The sequence below is a fragment of the Ambystoma mexicanum genome, chromosome 7p (genome assembly GCF_040938575.1).
Source record: "Ambystoma mexicanum isolate Mex_15411 chromosome 7p, UKY_AmexF1_1, whole genome shotgun sequence".
Taxonomy (NCBI): Eukaryota; Metazoa; Chordata; class Amphibia; order Caudata; family Ambystomatidae; genus Ambystoma; species Ambystoma mexicanum.
In genome coordinates, this window is record NC_090939.1 from 69,371,189 (window position 1) to 69,392,151 (window position 20,963).

The 20,963-nt window shown below is 49.0% G+C and overlaps 1 protein-coding gene across 3 annotated transcripts in view; it reads left to right on the top strand.

Moving 5' to 3' along the window:
• Positions 1-20,963, top strand: part of CFAP44 (cilia and flagella associated protein 44) — a 1,393,686-nt gene that overhangs the window by 795,359 nt on the left and 577,364 nt on the right. For all 3 annotated transcript variants that reach the window (XM_069635797.1, XM_069635796.1, XM_069635798.1), the window contains one exon: positions 16,647-16,799. In XM_069635797.1, the coding sequence (XP_069491898.1) occupies positions 16,647-16,799 (153 nt within the window). The remainder of the gene's footprint in view (positions 1-16,646; positions 16,800-20,963) is intronic.

Here is a 20,963-nt window from a genome sequence, read left to right on the forward strand (position 1 = left end):
ACCTGTGCTGCCTCCTGCCCCTGCCCCTGGACTGCACCACTTGCACCAACAGGGATGCCCCCACCAGGCCCCATGTGCGGCTCAGTAGCGGCCTCCTCCTCCTCAGTGGAAACCACCAACCTGGATGGCTCCACACCGTCTTCCGCCGTTGCAAGCCCCTGTGGGGGCTCACCCACCCCTTCCGCTGCAGCCGTGGGGGCATCCCTGCCGCTTAGCTCCACAGCGCCGTCTCCGCCCTCTTCTTCACTTTGCGCTGTGTAGAGGGAGACATAGAACACAAGCATCAGGGTACTGTACAATGGTCCCCTAGACAGGAAGCAATAGCAGATGAGTGGCACTGTCAAAGATCACTTCCATCATGTCCCTCCACAACACATGGGTCAGTGCAGGCAAAACACATGCAGTAACAGGCATGGCGCATGCTATGGACATAAGTAAACATCTCCAAGGGACTCTTGAAGCATACAATGTTGTTTTTGGACTCAAATGCATCATGGGTCATGCCTATCACATGCACACACTTCAACGTACTTTCATCCATCTGGACTCGTACACCCCAGACACAGTGGATGTAAGGATAACTAGGCTGCATCAGTGAATCTGAACATTGTCACAGACATGTGTCATGCATCCATGGCATCCACAAGTCAGACACGCAGGTCAGAAACACAGACATGGACACCATACATGTACATGGCATCAGCACCCATCCCTCACCCACACCCATGTCCAGGAACAGAGACTGTCATGCTCTCATGTGTCCATTCCGCATAGGGCTCCCCATGTTACATTTAAACACATACACCAACCGTGTGCTTCACACATTACTGGTCTCACATGCATGACCATGATGTCCCTGCACACACACACGCGTACATGGCCTATGTCACACATACAGGCAAGTATCAGACAACCAGCACGCTGCAACATGCCCTGTCTCACACAGCAATGCTTGGCCACTTACCGCTCGACTCCAGACGGGTCTGCCTCTCAAGGATCTGGGCATGGAGCGCTGGGCGTACGCGTTCCAGGACCCTCAGCTGGATGGTACTCATGCTGCCCCGGCCCCCCTCCACGAGGCGCCGGGCCTTTATGAGGGTCCTGGACCTGAAGTCCTCCCAGCGCTTCTTGACTTGCTTGATGTTGCGGGTTGCCACCCCCTCCGCGTTGATGGCAACCACAAAGTCGTCCCAGATCCTGTCCCGTCCTTCCTTGTCGGCGCATGGTGATCCGAAGAGGGCATCATAATGCCCCAGGACAAGCTCCACCAGGACACCAACTTCCTTCTGACTGAAGCTGGTGGCCCTCTGCCCCTCTGGCTGGGGATCGCCAGTGGTCTCGGATGGTGTTTGCCCCGACATGGCGACCCCCGAGGCAGGCGTGGGTGGGCAACTGGGTCCTGGGGCTGGGCTGTGGAGCGATGGTATCCCAGTCGGGAGTGTTCTGTTCCAGCAGGGGTGGACACAGCAACTGGACCCTTGCAGATGGCTGATGTGCAGGCACCAAATGGCAGGGCACGGTGGCAGCAGGCAGGCAGGCAGCAGCAGATGGCTCGTGGGAGGCTGCTCGGGGCTCTGGGGGGCAGTAATTCGGCCTTTTGGGCAGGAGCGTGGTCTTCCGTGTGCTTTCGCGTGGCCAGCTTGATACGGAGTGATTTGGCACGTGAAAATTCTGCACGTCAGCGTGTGAATCGAGGAAAGGCCCTTAGCGCGTAAGCACGCATACGCGATTCCATTGGACCAAAGGCCCTTAGCGCGTATGCGTGTCTGTGACGTATCACGCACGGGCGTTGCTTTTCGTGGGGTGCGGTGCGTGTGTTTTGCAGGCGTTGGGGTTCACACGCTATTACTTCACAGCGGGTGGGTGTTGGCTACGCGTTCTTCTACACGCAAGGCAGACGGTGAGTGGTACCCTGCTCCCCCAGGCCCGATCGCGTGTAAAACCACCCGCGAGCCCCTGAAATACACATACCCCGCTCCCCCAGGCCCGATCGCGTGTAAAACCACCCGCGAGCCCCTGAAATACACATACCCCGCTCCCCCAGGCCCGATCGCGTGTAAAAATACCCGCGAGCCCTTGAAATACACGTACCCCGCTCCCCCAGGCCCGATCGCGTGTAAAAACACCCGCGAGCCCCTGAAATACACGTACCCCGCTCCCCCATGCCCGATCGCGTGTAAAAACACCCGCGAGCCCCTGAAATACACGTACCCCGCTCCCCCAGGCCCGATCGCGTGTGAAAACACCCGCGAGCCCCTGAAATACACGCACCCAGGCCAATCGCGTGTGAAACTTCTCACGCACCTCTGAAATACACGCGCCCAGGCCAATCGCGTGTGAAACTTCTCGCGCACCCCTGAAATACACGCGCCCAGGCCAATCGCGTGTGAAACTTCTCGCGCACCCCTGAAATACACGCGCCCAGGCCAATCGCGTGTGAAACTTCTCGCGCACCCCTGAAATACACGCGCCCAGGCCAATCACGTGTGGAACTTCTCGCGCACCTCTGAAATACACGCGCCCAGGCCAATCGCGTGTGGAACTTCTCGCGCACCCCTGAAATACACGCGCCCAGGCCAATCGCATGTGAGAAACTTCTCGCGCACCTCTGAAATACACGCACACGCTCCCCCAGGCCCGATCACGTGTGAAACTTCTCGCGCACCTCTGAAATACACGCACACGCTCCCCCAGGCCCGATCGCGTGTGAAACTTCTTGCGCACCTCTGAAATACACGCACACGCTCCCCCAGGCCCGATCGCGTGTGGAACTTCTCGCGCGTGTAGAACTTTGGTGCACATTTTTTTCCTGCGCAGGGATGCTACCGCCTGCTTTCGTGTGGCGGACATGTATGGGCCTGTGCGCATCTTTGGCCGTGCGCTGTTTTTCCCTATTCGATTCCATGAATACGTGTTGTAGGCGAGCGTGTGGCCGTTCTGCGCACTTGCCTCCTGTACTTCCCCGTGACGCCGACATTTTCACGAGTTTTCCCCATTCTGTGTGTAACGCCCAGTGTTACGCCTACTTTTGTTATGTGCGCCGCGCTATGTGCGAATTCGCTGTGGCCTTATCGCACGGCGTTCGATGACCTGTGCGCCAGCGTGCGCCGCGCACTTTTTCAGCGCACATCCCACATTTTGCACGTGCACGGACTTCCATGAATAGATGTGCGATGTTTTCTGTGCGATAATCGCACTTGCACTGCGATTTTCGCTATTTCTCTGCGAATCGCACATTTTCGCACGCGTGCGCCATTTTTTCGGCGCACATTAATTCCATGAATCGGCCTGACAGTTTGTATATTACAGACAAAATGTGTATGCTAAATAAAAGCAGTTTTAATGGGCTCAAACTTTGAATTAAAGTTTTCAAGAGCCAGATGATAGGTGTGTCAGACCTCAGTAGAATCGGACAGGTAGCAAGTGCACTGAACATGTGGAGTTCACATTTCAGTGCTCTTAGTTCATTAAAAAACCAGAGGGCAGTGTGATGAATCTCATAGAGTCATCACTGATTCCTTGACGAAGATCGTCTAACCTGCGGCCAACGGACAGCAGCCGTTGCCTGACCCTGACCCTGGGGGTGGTATTATGAGGGAGGATCATATGGGAGGAGACGGCTGTTGGGAGAAGGTGGTGACCCCATCAGGAGACATGCAGTATTCTTCCAATTCTAGAGAGGAGGACCTCATAATTCCTAAATTCTTGATGGCTTGTTGTCATTATACAAATCCCTTCTGTTGTAAAACCCCAAACCCCTTTCCTGCAAATCACTCTATGCAGAATACCATTCATACTTCATACATACAACACACATCAAAGATCTCCTGTCTCTAATAGTTTTCTAAATAAAAGCCCTAAACAATATCACTTTAGAAGTCCCAGAAATTTGAAGACTCCCACTCCTATAAAGCCTCAAGTACTGAGACGAGGAAGAAGGAGTTAATGCAGATTGAAAGAAACACCAAGTTGAACATGCAGACTAGTTCTTTTGATGAAACACGATTGTGCAGGACATTTAAAAATGGTGGCCACATTCAGGAAAGCGGAGCCGGAGAATAAAGCAGCAGAGACAGAGAAGGCAGCAGTATGGGAAAGGACCGTGATGGAGACGATAGACACTTCCAGACAGCCACTCCCAAGTATTACCTACGGGCGTGGCGCGAGGCCAGGAGAGAAGCAGCAGGCACTGTGGGAGAACCGTCAGAGAACCGGCAGCAGCAGTAGAGCTACCGGGGACACAGTCATGCCGAGAAGCAGCAGTCTTGCCGGCGGGTGAGCGCAGGGCTACCAGGAGTGCTGGAGGAAGGTCTGCAGTGCAAGGGAGGCCGTCCCAGAGATGGAAGCTTCATCGCAGCAACGGGCCACAGATCGGAAATGCTGCAAGACACTGGTGAGTCTGCCCAGAGCCATTGGACACCCCAGGGCGTACCGACAAGCATGTAACCAGAAATGAATATTTGAAAACATACCAAGTAAATTACAAAGACAGAACTTGAACAAGTCCCCATGTATGAGATGTCAACATGGGGAAAGTTGGAACAAGTAGTACCTTAAGCCAATGAAGTCGAAGCACAGTGAAGTAATATGACTGTGCTATACTAAAGGACAGTGAATCCAAGAAGAAGTCCTGGTTAAAGGAGCACTTCAGGCAGTGGATATTTGGGGGAGGATACCTGGCAGAGAAGTATACCAGGGGATGTGTAAGACGTTTATACCAGGCAATCAAAGTATGTGGCATTATACGATATTGTGGCAAGTTCAGAAAGGGATTCCTGGAAGGGTTGTATACCAAGCACTCCACTCAAAGTAAATGGAAGTAAAATACACTGTGGTAAGAAAACTGGAAGGGGAGGGGAGTATGCCCGGCCATCTAAGAAAGGAAGCCCTGGAAGTCAAAACACCAGGCAAGCTGAAGTTAAATAAAAACTTTAAACCAGGGGATATGAAGAATCTGCTAAAGAATTCCTGGCTGTTGGATTTATCTACTTGCTTTAGTTGTGAACACATTTTGCCAAACATAAGTCAGAGACATTTCTTTGCACCCTTAGTTCATTTTTAGTGTGAGGGTCAGAGTAGCATGCTTTGGACACAAGGACAGTTACAACTTTGTGTCTGCCTCTCGATTCTGACCCCTCACTGCAGATAGTTTGGCATGACAACTACTAGTTTTAAGTGGGATGAGTTGCTTCGGAGCTAGCTTTAGCCAATTAGAAAAGCAGTAAGAGGGATATGTAGTGGCCTCAGATCTAGAGCTAACAGTATGCTATTTGTTCCTGGGACTGTACGTTTTAGTAGCAGCAGTGGGAATGGGTGTTCAACAGGGAGTACTAATGGCAAAAGGTATCAACTGTGAACTGGCCAGATTATAGTTAGCAGAGGAGAAGAACAGAGTAATACATGATCATAACAAAAAATACAACACTCATTTTACTTGTATTACTATACTGTACATCTTTCGTATCGCCAAGCAGGGACATGTTTGGTGCTCTGTGAAAGGCTGCAGTATGGACACCTGTGAATATGCAAGTGCTCTGAGGTGGCAATACAGTGGATTGTGATGCTGCACAAGCCAAACAGTTTGCTTTTATAAAGCACTTCTTCTGTGTTCACATGGTGGCAGGTTTTGCAGCTTCCCACCTTATCATCTTAGCTTCTGCTTTGGGGGAGTGTGCTGAGTTCCCGGACCTCTATAATGTAGGGTATAGAAATTGGCACGATTTCCAAAATTATTCTATATATAGTGTAGAACCAATATTTGGTATGCACCATTTAACCCCATATGCACAGTCAAGCAAAGGCTGAGGAAGCTTCCCTCAATAATGGGTATACCCAGGTAGCAAAACTAGATGCATTTTATGTAAAGATTATAAACGTAAGGTACTAAATAGTCTATGGAAAAATGTTAATCTTTTATTGTGACAGCATCTTCTTCAACATTCAGACAGCAGACAATGTTGGCAAGTGCATTTCAGTCCTTCGTTATGGCGCTATATGCAAATGCTAGAAGAATATATTAGTGATCCAATATAACATATTTGTCAGGTACAAGTTGCTCTCGCAGAGGTAGCACGCACTCCTACCTCTTGTCAGCTGATTCTGGCGCCATGTGGTTGTGTTGACACAGGTTGGCCACAACCCCTGCGGGGAAAGAGAGGTATGTATGGAAGGCATGGTACCAACAGTAAGACAGACGAAAGTGACCACAGTTCAAGGGTGTTTATTGAACTTAAAAAGGGTTTGAAAAATACCTATCTAATCCTAAATCTACAGATGGGAGCAAGCTATGACCATCAAATAATAATAATGCAGTCTTAGTATTGTCTTGTCAAAATAAAAGGACCTATACTAATAAACCTATTGCCAATCCTTAAACAAAATGATATGTCAGGATGTTCAGCCGTTGGCCTCCCTTCCCCATGTTTTCAGCACGGGACAAGGTGGTACACTGGAGTTTAGCACAGTCTCTGGCTTCTCTAGCATGAGCATACAGTTCAATCATTATCATCAGGGCCTTCCATGCCCAAGTTTCTTCATTCAGATGGCCTGATGCAGCAAACAAACAAACAATACAATATTTTCCTCTTTCAGATTTTCACAAGTACTCGATTCACTATTCACCTCGGATCCGCCTCAGCCGGACTCAGATCCTCTCAAAGTTATTTATGCATCCATTTTCCCATAGGATATTCTTTCTTGGGTGACTCACGGTTTACCCCGGATCCCCCTCAGCCGGGCTCAGATCTCAGATCCCCCTCAGTCGGGCTCAGACCTCAGATCCCCCCCCAGTCTGGTTCAGATCCCTTTTACCGCAATGTTCAATTAGTGTCCCTATGCCGGGCTTTGACTAATTCCAATTTCCAATATAACTTTATACAAACTTGCTTTAACCAAAAGCTTTTAGTTGATCTCCCTCCGCCGGGCTCGGACTAACTTCATATACTTTTTCATCAACTATCGAAGACATTGGAATGTGCACAGGATTTTGCTTGACCAGTTGCAGGACCACTTCGATTTCACAATTCTTTTTCACTCTTTACATTTGCCACCTTTCAGCTGGATACCTAACAGGAACCTTTGAATGAGCACCCACCTCGTGCCGAACTACTCAGTCTATGATATTGTATATTGGCTTCAAAGTTCAATCACTCATCTGCTGTTTGATTGTGTTTGCATCACTTGCCACATACGCTTCATACACTGTTCTCTTCACTTTCCCCTATACAATGTTGCCTCTTGCAACCTTAGCTTCAACACAGACCGGTCTGGTATCAGTTCCCCCAACTCACTGTTTGTGCTGACGTCACTGGCACTGCTTTGTTGTAGGAGCCACGGACAGTACCACAGCGGCAAACAATACTCCCCGCCTTGGCTAATGACACGGGAGAGCCCTGGGTACCTCCGACACACAATGCAGGATTCTTCAGCTTTGACTCCTGGTCTTACGTTTCCTATTCTCGAAGGTTCATGAAAGTAACAGTCTTTCGTTGAAAAGGTCAATGGTACTTCCCTCCTTGTAATCCTCTTCGGTTTTGCCATCTTTCGTCTTGTAATAAACTGCCACCTTGGAACTGCTGCTTCCTTGTGTGTTTTGCCTTGTTCAGAGTGTGCTTTCATGCTACGTCTTTTATCCATGTGGGAAAGTATAATGGAAGTCAGGTGTGTGGATAATGGTCAGAAGTAATTGCCTGACCCTGCCTGACCAGTGTACTGGGACATGTCAGGTATACGGCTCTGGCGTTAGTCTGTTTTCTTTTGTAGTGAGTTGTCCATGAGGAAATGTTTGTGTTGGGAAAGTGGGGGTTTGAGTTTCTAAGTATCCTACTTGGTAGGATGGGGTAATGGTGTTACAGGGAAGGGAATAGTGCGTCTCGACATCCAGTGTCCCTCCTCCGCTCCCGAACACCCTTCACCGAGGTGATCCTCCCGCACTGGTACACCCCCAGGAAGTGGATCCAAAAGCGATGACTGTGTCCTGGCCACCTGGATGACAGATCCCCGGGGACTAGCAGGTGAGACACTTTCAGATTTCTCACAGGTTAGCACGCACTCCTACCTCGCCTCAGCGGTTTCTGGTACCTGTGATTGTGTAGAGTTGGGTAAACCAGAAAGAGGTTGAGGGAGAGGTTATGGATAGGTAGGGGGGGTTGGGTAAAATGCTGCTTGGCTCTTAACACTTGCTGTGCTATATGTTTGGCATTCATGCGATCTGAGCGTAGTATTCATGCATACTGCGAACTTCATTCACACTAACACAGATTCTTAATTGTAGGCAAAAGGAGGGTCCTTTGCCCATGGTGATTTGCACTGCCATAATGCCCCCACCATCAGCTCCCAACTGCCCTCTCAGGGTATGTGTTGCTTTGTATAATTCGTTCCCAGTTACTTTACTGTGTAAAGGTTACCGGTTACCAATATTACAATTTGTTCATAGTTATCTGATACCAGTACAACACAGCAAGACAAACACATTCACATTACATTGTCACTATAGGAAATGCACTTAGCTTGTTCTTATTGTGATCCGCACTGTGCGACAGTCGCTGCTTGGTCCCTGAGAACTGCTTCAAGAGCGGCAAGTGCCATAGTACTGAAAGTCTGCGAGAAAAACAGAATTTGTTACTGGTATGTGTAAGCAGCAGTTTTGCAATGTACTATCTATGATTGTAAGGATTGTTCATGCGAACAGTGCGTAGAGTGGGTAACTCGTTAAAAGAACCGGAAGCGGGTTAGTAATGAAGTTCCCTGGTGTTCCGTGGTTAATCCCCCACGTGCATAAGTTAGTATCCCCCAATCTATTAGCACAATTATTGTGGGCAGCCAGGCCACGGTACTTAGCTTTGCTGAAGCGGAGCCGAAAGCGGGTGATCAGGCAGGGCGCGGCCCCGTAATGCTGTGCTGATGGTGTGCTGCCAAGAGTCGGCTCGTGAGAGGCTTTGGAGCGTGACTGTTCAGCTTAGAAGTCTGAGCACATACAGTTTTTCACTGCAGAGAAACCGATGTGAAGTGGGATAGGGGAACCCTAAACTGTATCGTGGTGGGCAGGATGCCCGGACAACGACGCTGAGACCATCACTGCTTGGCACGTGAGCAGCTCCATTTTGCCAGCGTCTGCATTTGATGGGAGCCGATAACGGAACACCAGCAAATATGAGGAACAAGAAGTTAAGGAATGAGAATCCAGAGGTCTCTTCAAGTGAGTCCCGAACCCTGCAAGGTTCCCCGACATACACGTACCGAGGTACCGGGGAGAACGGGAGGTGCGGGAGGCCACCGGGGCACCTTTATATGCATGGAGAAACTCATCCAAGTCATAAGGACGAGATACTAAAAATAAGACTGTCAAAAGAGAATAGTAAAAACCTAAAAAAGCAAGTAACGAATAACCGAATTGGGGAAATAGAGGAAGACTGGTACTGGCAAGAGCCAGAGAAGTACAGACAGTGTAACCAAGTGAATGGTGGCCAAGCTATGGTAAAATATTAGAAGAAAATAATCCTAATACAAGAAATACTCTTCACTGTCAAAGGAAAGCAGTGGACTATTGTTGATAAAACAGATGGATAAGGGGTATCAGTTGCGTACCTGTAATGGGTGGACCGCATCGTCTATCAACTGCGCCTAGACCGAGGGAACCCCTGCATTGGAGCCGTATTAAAGAACAGCAGCCAAGAAAGGGGTATCGGTTCTGTGACCTGTAATGGGTGGACCGTGTCGTCCAACAACTGCGCACAGACCGAGTGCCCTGCATAAAAAAGCCAATGAAAGGAGGAGTCAGAGTGTTGATATCAAAAGGAGCAAGTCAGTGAAAATATACATGGAAAGATTTGTATTGTAACGACGTGCGTTGGTGAACCAAGGAAAATCATGCTAAGAGGGTTGGGTAGGTTCCCAACTCTTTGTGAACTGTTTTGTTTTGAACTTTGAACCTTCTATCTTAAATTTGGGGAAGGGAACCCTGAGACTTTGTGGAACTGTCTTGGACTTGGGGAAGGGAATCTCAAGAGTTTTGTGGAACTGCATTAAACTTGGGGAAGGGAGCTGAAAATTAAGCCAGTACCTGGAAGAAGCTCAGAACTTTATTTGGAACACTATTTGTTTTTTTTGCTGCCATCCCTACACATTGTTTAGCTTTAGTTGTGAGGGCAAGTATAGGTTTTGGACACAGACAGACTTTTAAGTTGGACTTTCTGACTTAGATTTTCCTTAGTTTATTTAGGTAGGGAAATCCCGCCTTAGCATAGGGCAAGTTAGGCCTTCAACCATCCTGGTATTTAAGTTAATAAAACCTTTTTGTTTGAATTTTGAATCTGTTGACTGTGTCTTGCTTCATGCCTTCACAACCTACAACACCATCTCTGAGTGTTAGGGTGGTCCGCAACCCTGGCTTCTCTTCTTCTTTGACATGGCCCACTTGGTACACTTCCCTGACAAGTACTGCCACGAGGAAGATGACTTGTATCTCGTTTGGTGGGTTTATCCCCGCCCCTGTTGTGAGGGACTTTCCCTCTCAAATTTTCTTGATGGTATTTAGGGTCCTCAACCCTTTCCTATTGATCAACATGTTTCATTCCATCACTGTAAAGAGGAGGAGAAGGTGTGTAGACTTTCTGCACCTGCTGTGCCACCCAAGCATTATGTTTGCAAAGGGGCCTTGAGATAACTGCACACGCCCTCTTGGTAAGCCGACCCGCATCTGTTCCGGTTCTACCATGCCACCCTTTACCTTGTTGAGGGTTTTGGCACGTCGCTGGGGCTTCCTAGGATGTGCGGACATTCTGTTGGGCTTCTTCAATGTCTTGCTTTCCATGCGGCTCTGCAACAGCTTTTCTGTCTGCCTTCTGCTTTCTTTCCTTCTCCCGACACTGCTGTGCACCAGTCTACTCCTGCAGACCTCCTGATCATCAGATGTGGCAGACTTCCAGCATCCTTGGTGTTCTCTCCCTCACCAGGGATGAATCTCCTGCGTTCGTTGCGCTGCACTGATGCTGTCCTCCGCGGCTGCCCGAGTCACAATGTTTAGTCCATCGTCACTTTTTATACAGTGTTGCCAGCAGTGTCTGAGTCCATTGTATAAGTCCTTCGTCTCTTTCGCATGTTTTATCTTTAATGCTCTGTTGGGCCAAATCGTTCCAGTACTTGGATTACTTAGGCTCCTGTTGTTCTTCTTCATCCCATCCAGTACTTTCCTTAAAGTACTCTGCCTTACAACAGTGCATAGGTCTACTGTCTATAAAGAGGCTAGCAGAGTAAGGACAGGTAGAGTATGTGGGGGTGTGATGTTCTCATAAGGGGTGTACCCTACATGGTCCTCCTTATCCGTAGCGGGGGAGTCCCTCCCCATGAGATTCTCCTACATTATACCACCCCCAAGGGGACTATTGGGTATTGGCCTCAAGGAAATGTCTCCCTCTCGGGGAGAAGTGACGACATCTAGTGATTTGTCACAGTCCCTTCTCCTCAAGGGGGAGTCTCTCCCTTTGAGGCTAGGGAGGTGAGCCTCTTACGCAAGACCCTCCTTAGGAGTCGAGACAAGTTGGACCTCACTGGGAGAGACTCCCCCTTAGGGGACAGGGACTCCTGTTCCTGTGAGGAGAACTCCCTAGACCACATACCATAGCTGCATACATGGAAGTGACTGCTATGAAGAATAATGTGACATCTTTATATTTGGCTGAAGTTAATGCTGAAACAAACCAACATGAAAAAGGAAAAGAAGATGCCCCTTTAAGGAGAGATGTATATTATTTGGATGAAGACGAGAGAATATTGAATGCAGGGGGACGCCTCCTGACATCATCACTCCTTAGAGAGGCATAGCAGAGACAAGTCGCAGAGCCTGCAACTTTCCAGGAAGAGAAGAACGCCAGTGCGGGACACCGGAGGCCCAGCGTATACAACCACAGAGAAACCGTTGTGAAGTGCGAGATACGAACCCTATACCGGGCGGTGGCGTGACCACGACTGTATCGTGGTGGGCAGGATGCCCGGACAACAAAGCCGAGACATCACTGCTTGGAGCGCGAGCAGCTCCATTTCGGCAGTGCCTGCATTTGATAGTAGCCAGAAGGGAAGCAGAGAACGGGAGGCCATAGAATGTGAGGAAGGCGAAGCTAAGGAACGAGAAGCCAGATACCGAAGAGCAAGTACCGAGCCCTGCAAGGTTCCCATGCATACACGGAGGTACCGGGGAGAACGGGAAGTGCGGGAGGCCACCGGGGCCCCAGTATATGCATGGAGAAACTCGTCCCAGTCAGAAGGACGAGACATTAAAAATAAGACTGTCAAAAGAGATTCGTAAAAACCTGAAAAAAGCAAGTAACTAATAACTTGGTTGGGGAAATAGAGGAAGACTGGTATTATATGAAGAGAGAAACTCATTCCAATCCTAACGATGAGATATGACCAATAAGACCAGCTAATTGGGGGTATAAAAAACCCATAACATCGATATTATAAGCCAGTGTGGCAAACGGAAAGAGACTGGAAACAAATACCATGGGAGGATGGGAAATTACCCTCTGACTTAAGATGTGAAAATTAGAGAAAGCACAGCATAAAATCGTGTAATGAAAGATGTGACATAACACTGGCAAGTGAACAAGATCGAGAAAGAGATATTCCAAGAATGAGAACTCAGATGAGGGGGGAGTTATAATTTGGATAATGTCAAACAAAGTCCAGGGACGGTTGGACCTCAAGAAAATAAGAGCTCTACAAGGAAAGACAAGAGTGTGAGAGACTATCTGAAGGAAAACTGTCGTAAACCTAGTGTTCAAGAGTACAAGACCCAGAAGTCTTTGGAAGAGCTACAAGAGCTTATGAAGGAGATCTCAAGAGACTATCAGGGAAGATAACTTTAAGAAACATATATGGTAAAGAGAGACATGTGTGCATCAAATAACCACATGAGATAAATTTAAGACCTGAAGAGAAAGTCGCTGGGAAGCAGGCAAGAAGGCAAACGAGACCGGAGAGAGAGACATTCTTTGGGCCTATTTTGAGTTGTTCACATTAGTAGTAGGGTCAGGTTTCGGAATGAGGATGATCACTTTGGACTTTGTGACGATAGACATGCACTGTTAGTTAATTTACATAGACAGGGGGATCCCTTTAGTAATGGGGAAAGATGGGCATTTTCTTATAAATTTTATTAAAAAAAAGGTAACAGGTCATCAGTGACTCCTACCCGCCACATTAAACGGTTGTAAATAAAACATGAAAGTTACCACCTACCAAAAATAAACCAGTACATATCATCAACAGCAAGTGGCTGTGTTGGAAAGCTGCAATAAACTGTCAGCACACACAAAAAAGAGAGACAAACAGATCTAGAAAAGAACCAGCCACATGAAGCGAACAAACAACTCTAAGGCAATACAACATGATTAGGGATTATCCAATCCCCAAAAGGAATACGAGTTGAAGGCAAAAGCGGCCATTGGCATTGGTTACAAATGCCAGGACCCTGATGTAGAATGATTAGAGGAGGATAAGAGGAGGTGGCACACCTCAGAGATGGAGAGAAATCCAGAGAAGACAGACTAGTGTTTTTAACCTCCCAGGGGAGAAACATGTAGACATTGTCCAGTAAGAAGCGATGGAAGAGGCAGCCATGCCAATTTCTTCTCCCTTGCTCAAAGGGGGGGGGGGATCCTGGAAGAACAACAAGAAGAATGTGTAGTTTAGTGACAAGCTGACAGATCCTAAGCTTATACGAGTCCTGGTTGCCACATTATGGAGAACATGACTGACAAGGCTATTGAAGAAAGTACTCCCAGGCCCTGGGAACTGAAAGGCAGCCATCAACAGAACTTTCACCAGCAACCCAACGGGCCCTGCTGGGAGAATAGATCCCATTTCAGGGGGTGAATGGCAGAGATGAAATGAAGGACCAGCTGAGAAACCTAAATCCAAACCAAGGTCCAGGGTGGAACAGCACAAAAACTAACGATGCATCCAAGATACCGCTTGAGAAACTGAAGTACAACCAAAGCCAAGGAAGGCCCAGAGAAAACCAGACATTTCAGAGCTGTTGAGGCAATCCAGATTGACATCAGATCGGGCAAAGATCTCAATGGCATGAAGATGGAAGAAAACAACACTGAGAAATCTCTAAGCCAAGAAGGAACCAATATTCCCTGACTGTCTGACTGCTATTCAGGCATGGTGTGCTGCCAATGATCTCTGCCTTAATGCCAGTAAGACAGAGATCCTTTTCATTGGGACCCCAGCTCCCTCCTTCCCTTTGGCTGCCCTGTATGGGTCCCCTCCCCCTCACTCTCTTGTGAGGCAAAAAACCTTGGTGTCATCTTTGACTGCTCTCTCTCCTTCTCTCCTCACATCCCGTACCTTGCCAAGAAGGCTCACTATCATCTGCACCTCCTCAGAGGCATTCTCCCTTTCCTCACCTTCCCCCAGAAACTCAATTTCTCTAGAGCGCTGGTCCTCTCTAGGCTGGACTTCTGCAACATCCTCTTCCTCAATCTTTCTTTATCCTCCCTTCGCACCTTCCAACTAATCCAGAATAGGACTGCAAGACTTATTCTTGGCCTCAAGCCCAGGGACTGCATCTCTCCAGCCCTAAAATCTCTCCACTGGCTCTCGTTAGCTTCTATGATCAAGTTCATCCACAAGGTTTTCTGGGACCTGGGACCCCGCTACATCCAACTCTCACTCCCTAAATACCTCCCTGCTAGAGTCCTTTGGTGTTCGAGCTCCAACTCTGTGCAGATTAAACGCTTCTCTAAGCAGAGATTGGAGGGTAGATCTCTCTCTCCTCTGCAGGTGCCTCCCTCTGGAATGGTCTCCCTGCGCCTCTCAGGCTTGATCCAGATCTCCTTAAGTTCCGGAAGCTCCTCAAGACCCTCCTATTCTCTTCTTCCTTCCCTCTCTCCCTCCCCTGCTAACACCCCTGTCTGCCACAGTGACTCTGAGCTCGACAGGGCCCCAGGCCACTTCCGCCCAGTCCACCACCCTCTTCGCACTTAGCATGTTGACCCTCACTGCCTGCGCTTAATGTATTCCATGGCACTTGCCCTCCTGGCCACCTCTTGCACACGCCATAGGGCCTCCCCCCCTTCTACTCCCCTCCTTTTTCACTTGCACTCTCTCCTCTTGTTCCCTGCACTTCCTTTCCCAAGCTAGCACTTTGCTTTTCGCACAGACCGGAACCCCCCCACCCCCCTCCTCACCCTTCTTGTTACTGCACTTGCACGATCCAAAGGTCACAAGGCCTAGTAGGACCGTTAGTGTTTGTTTGCTCCCTTGCCCCCCGCCCCCTTTTCGTCTTGTGGCGCCTTGAAACACCATTTGTTGTATAGGCACCTTACAAATATCCAGTAAATAAATAAATAAATCGAGTGGGGTGTCTCACAAGAGAGACAAAGACTTAAAGGCATAGGGTTTTTTTTATTTACGTTTCCAAAGTAGGAAATGATTGGGAGTTCCCCAGTTCTGCCAGGAACTCCACTTTGTGTTGTCCCTAACTGTTCACTATTTGTTTAGATTGGTTATTTATAACTCGCTTAATACCCAGAGGTTTCTAAATGCAGACCAGGGTTCGAACCTGTGTTGCTCTGTGTCGTCTTACTTCCAAGCGAGCACGCTGTCCCTGAGCTATCCTCCTGGCCAGCTCAATCCTTGGCTGTAGATCACTCTTTAGAACTCTAGATGTTAGCCCAAGCCGCACTTGATATCATCTGAATAAAAGAGGCAGATGTTTATATCTCTGTCTGGTGTGCCATTGCTCAGAATACAACTAAAGAAATTCATAGTGCGAAATCGCACAGCATAGTGTAAGCAAGATGAGCAAGACTGATGATTGTAACCCTAGATCACTCAAGCCTCCGACTTCTCATGCTAGTGCTCTGCTCTCCCTTCCATCCATGTCTGCTTTAGAGACTCCTTGCTTGTCCTATACCCATCCTAACTCAGAACTAAGGAACATTTCCCTGAAAAGGGATTGGAACGGGAGGATTGTTGACAATTAGAACTCACAATACCTTCCCTTAACAGTAATGAAGCCCCCTGTTATTGTACAAGTGACACAACAGGGTGCTGAAATGTTCGTTTAACTAACCTACTGGGGAGCCAGACCTTGTTAGGGGAGAGTTGTAAGTACATAGATGACAAGACGTGCAAAGCCATGGTTATGGGTATGGACCCTATTGTTGTAGGTAACTACTAATCCATACCCTCAAGCTTCAATCATGGAATGGATTTAAACATTTGCATAGATATGTTAAGAGTGCCTATCTGTGGGAGGCACATTAGTTGGCAGACTAGGACATTTTTCAGATTTAGCCATTTTAATGTGGTGTGAATCCTATGTTTTCATTTTGGAAATGATACAATTAACTTTAGGAAAATAATTTCCTTTGTACTGTATAAAATCCCATGAAGCCCTCTAAAGCAAGGCCCTGGGTAAGGTAGTTAAATATTTTACCATATACTGTTGGTGCTTGAGCTTTCTAGCAGCCTAATACAGGTATAGCGATTGAGTCATGTGGGTAGTAACTTGTTAGAAATGTAATAATTGAATAATTGAATTGTCATCATTGCCCTTTCTACTCCTCTTGCTCTTCTTCTTTATTTTGATGTGTAAGAAGCTGCTGATGATTTGTGTTGAATTTGTCATGTTTCAGGAGGGCAACAAGCTGTTGGTGTTGTGTGAGAATGGATTTGCTGTCGAAGTGGCTGCACCAAGCACTGATGCTCCGGTTCCTGCAGCAACATATGAGATCCAAGGACTGCCGCTACTATACTTCAATTTCCGCAGTGTAAAATCCAAGATCGAGGTACTTGCAATCTAGAGGGAGACGTGGGAAGAAACAGAATAACAGAAGTCTAAATCGATAGTAGTCAAATAGTGCGTGAGTTCAAACGAGTGGAAGAAAAATGAGATCAAGATTGTGAGCTGAATACGTTGGGGTGCAGTGGGGAGCAGTATTACAGGAGACGAGAGAGGCAAAGGAAGAACCCAGTGTTCTCCCACAGCACCCTGTGAGGGGTCAGTAATGCGAAGTGGACAACTGCTTGCAGTTTTCTCAAAATATACCTTTTTTAAATGTATTTTTTTATTTTTAAACACCTTTTATTAGCATTTTTCCATAACAGTAACCACAACACCCCAGAAATATCACACAGTCCCTGTCCCCCTCCCTCCCACCCACGTGTTTACAGGTTGCTCCATCAGGGCCTCTTCTCCTGTTCCCTAGAAAACTGTGGACGGTCCTTTATATTCAACAGTTCTGCAGAGGTTGGGTCGGACACGGATACTCCTTCATGGCGGTCTCGGATCGTTATTTTTTGACAAATCGTTCAACAGTTGGGACCAGTGGATTGTCACTCCCTCCCCTTCCATCTCAGTTTCCGCACCCTGTGCTATTGCCAGTTCAGCTATCCCCCACCTACGGACATCAGCCTGCCATGTTGTGATTGGCAAGCTTTGAGGGAGCTTCCACGCAATAGCAATCTGACGTTTGAAAATATGCCATTTTGTTAAAGAAATTATATAAAGAAAACACCTTGCTTGCCCTACTCTACAGAGGAATTCTCTAACTAGTCGAAAGGCTAAGGGAACATTCCCTAGCATGGGAAACTGGCCCTCAAACTAAACAACAAGCATACAAAGGGAAGTATATAGCAACACAATATAATAAACAATATTAACACAATGGGCCTCATTCCGGGGATGGCTACCCCCATACTGGGTACCGGTTTCCTTGAATGGGGAAATACTGGGCCATTCCGACCTTGGAGTGCCCGGTATTTCCCCAATCAAGGAACCCGGACCCGGTACATCCCCATTCCCATTTGAGCCCCATAGGGCTCAATGGGAACGGGAAGGATGCTAACAACGGGCCTGTTAATGACGGGCCTGTTGTTTGCGTCCAGGTCTGTTCGCGGGACCCGCTAAGGAAGCCTGGTTTTACCAGGCGTCCTTAGCGGGTCCCGTGAGCAGACCTTGTAATGAGGCGGTTGGGGGTTAACGGCGCCGGCAGCTCTACCGGCGCCGTTAACCCCCTACTGCCTGGGTCGTAATGAGGCCCAATGTCTGAATGGCCTTCTGCTGTCCTGTGTAAGATCCCTTCCCCAGGATTCAAAGTTAACTCCAACATGTTCAGCAAAAGAAAAGGAAGGTTTTGAACCAGTTCTTCAAAGTTCAAAGAAAAAGTTAATCAAACTAAAATTCCACTCCTAACAACTCTTTGTTCCTGGATGAAAAGATCCCCTTCCAACTTGAAATGAAATAGGACCAATGGTAATCCGGTTTATGATGGTAAATTGTCTCTTCTTCAAGATAATTTGTCACAGTTCAAAAGAAAGTGTCATATTCCCCAGTGTCAATAATACACAATTATTTAGCACTTCTTCAGGTACAACTTTTACATTTGTTATATTTGTCAGGATGCTTTCTCTGTGCTGCTGCTTCTCTGTTGAACAACCGCACTTCTCCAGCATGGGGTCAGGCATGGATTCACATGCTCATGAATATTCCCCGTCGTCAGGCTGGGAATCCTCGGTAAAGAAAAATCAGTATCAGTTTCGTTTCTGATCTGTCTTTCGTAGTAGTAACCAATCACTGATCTCTGCGTCATACTGACCACAGCCAATGACTGCCCTCTACCTATGCCCCGCCTCTGGCAGCCATCTTCAGATTTTTACCGCACTTTCAAGTGTTGGGAGTCCTCGTGCTTAGCTCTCGAGCTTTTACTGTGTGTTTCGCGCTTTTTCAGGTGAATTTTCACATTTTTTTCGGTTAATCGAGCCTCAAGCTCCACTGTTTCTACTCCCGTTAACGGCTACCCGTTGCGGGATTTTCCTACGCCCCTCAAGGGTGAAGATTTCGTTGAATCAACTTCTTGGAGGATACTTCGAGATGGCCCAGGATGCGAGTTCGTCACCCGGTCCCAAGCTGTTTCGCAGCTGCCCTGGATGCGGGCTGCAGAATGTGTTTAAGGAAGACGAACATTCGCAATGCCTCTACTGTCTTCATGGGGACAAGACTCATGTAGAGAAGGACTGCCAGTTCTGCAAGAACTTGTCGGAGCGGACCATGAGGGACCGTCGATCCCGTCTCGCAAGCTGGTTGGAGAAGGGCTGGACGGGTGAGAAGAAGAAGAAAGGGTCCGAGCGGGCTTCTAAGTCCTGTGCAGGCGCCCCGGCGACGGGGGCCCAACACCAGGCCAAGCGCTGCGAATCCGCTGGCTCCGGGAGCGCCGAAAGGTCGGGCTCTTCGGTCGCCAGGCAGGGCGCACCTTCCCCGGCACCGTCAACCATGAGCCAACGCTCCGGTTCGGGGAAGAGGAAGTCCGAGACCCCGGGTAAGCTTCGGGAGAAGCCCCGTCCGATCTCGGAAGAGGGGGAGCGAGGCGTCGACCCTCACCCGAAGGAGAGGGCCCGGGACGCACCTAAGGTGGTCAAGGCCCCTACCCAGCAGGCGAAGGCCTCTATCGAGGCTGGTGTCCAGTCAACTGGTCGACGACAAACTGGTCGACTGCAATTTGGTCGACACCATTTGGTCGAATGCCAAATGGTCGAATTTTTTTTTTTTTATATATATATATGTGTTTTGTGGGTTTTCGTGTGGGGAAAAAAAATAAAAAAGAAAAAAAAGGGGGGTGGGGGAGGGACCCCCCCAAAAAAAAAAAAAAATGGGTAAAAAAAAAAAAAAAAATTCGACCATTTGGCATTCGACCAAATGGTGTCGACCAAATTGTCTGTCGACCAAATGTTTTCGACCATTTGACTGGTAACCATCGAGGCTATCGCGGCGACTCTGGCCAAGCCGGCAGAGACACCGCCAGCGGAGACCGCCTCCTGGACTAGAGTTTCCCTGCCGCCAAGGAGGGAATCCTCTTTTCAGCCCATCGTCGTGGCCGCCATGATGGAAGAAGCGAGGGGGGGCACGGTGCCCTCCTCGAGCTCGGAGTCAGCCTCGGAGGAGGAACTGACCGAGGCCGTGAGGAACCTCGAAGTCCAATTTGAGAAGGTTCGATCCCGTCAGGAAGATCCTCGGCTAATAACCGAGGAAGACGACGATGGTGAGGAAGAGCGGCCTTCCCTTCCGGCGCAGCCGGATCCTAGGCCTCAGGATGGCTCGGCGGCCATTTTGTCTGCCATCCAGTCCTTATGCTCTGAGATAAGGACGAGATTCCCACGGCCCAGGCCGGAGGACCCGCAACCTGGTCCGTCGGGAAGTCCTCAGAACAAACAACGGAGGACCCAACCCTCTCCTCCGCTCGCCCCCGTAAGGCCTACAGTTCCCTCCTCTTCCCCCCACGAGTCGGGAGATGACGGTGCGTTGGGCTCGACGACGGGTTCTGAGGGCGACGACGACGGAACGGGTCTCCCGTCTCCCGTCGCACGGGCCTCGCCGCCCGACGAGATTGGCTCATTCCACGCCATGATCGCCAGGGCGCCCGAATTGTTCCACCTCTGCCCGGAGGAGCAGAAAAAGGAAGGTTTCCTCTATCAGCGCCGGGAGGCCAAGAGGAAGACGGTCATCGCGGTGCCCCTAATCGATAACATCTGGGAGGAGGGCCTGTCAGTTCTCAAGAACCCCTCCACGGCACCAGCCAAACGGGACCGGTACGAGAAGAAGTACCGGGTCCCCGAAACCGCTCCCCTGTGCCTCAGGGCCCAGCCAACGCCAGACTCGGTCGTCTCGGCGGCGGCGAAGAAGAAAGCGGCGGGGTCAGGAACCTCGACATCGAATTCCCCGCCGGACGGCGAGGGAAAGAAGTTGGACGCCATGGGGCAGCGGGTCATTTCGTCGGCGGCGACGACGATCAAAGCGGCCAATGCCCTGGCGATCGTGGCCCGCTACGACAGGGAGCTCTGGTTTAAGCTGGCCCCCATATTGGACTTCCTGCTGGACGACAAGAGGTCCGAGGCTCTGGAAATACTGCAAGAGGGCGAGGTGGCGTCGGACCACGCCATAACGGTGGCAACCGATA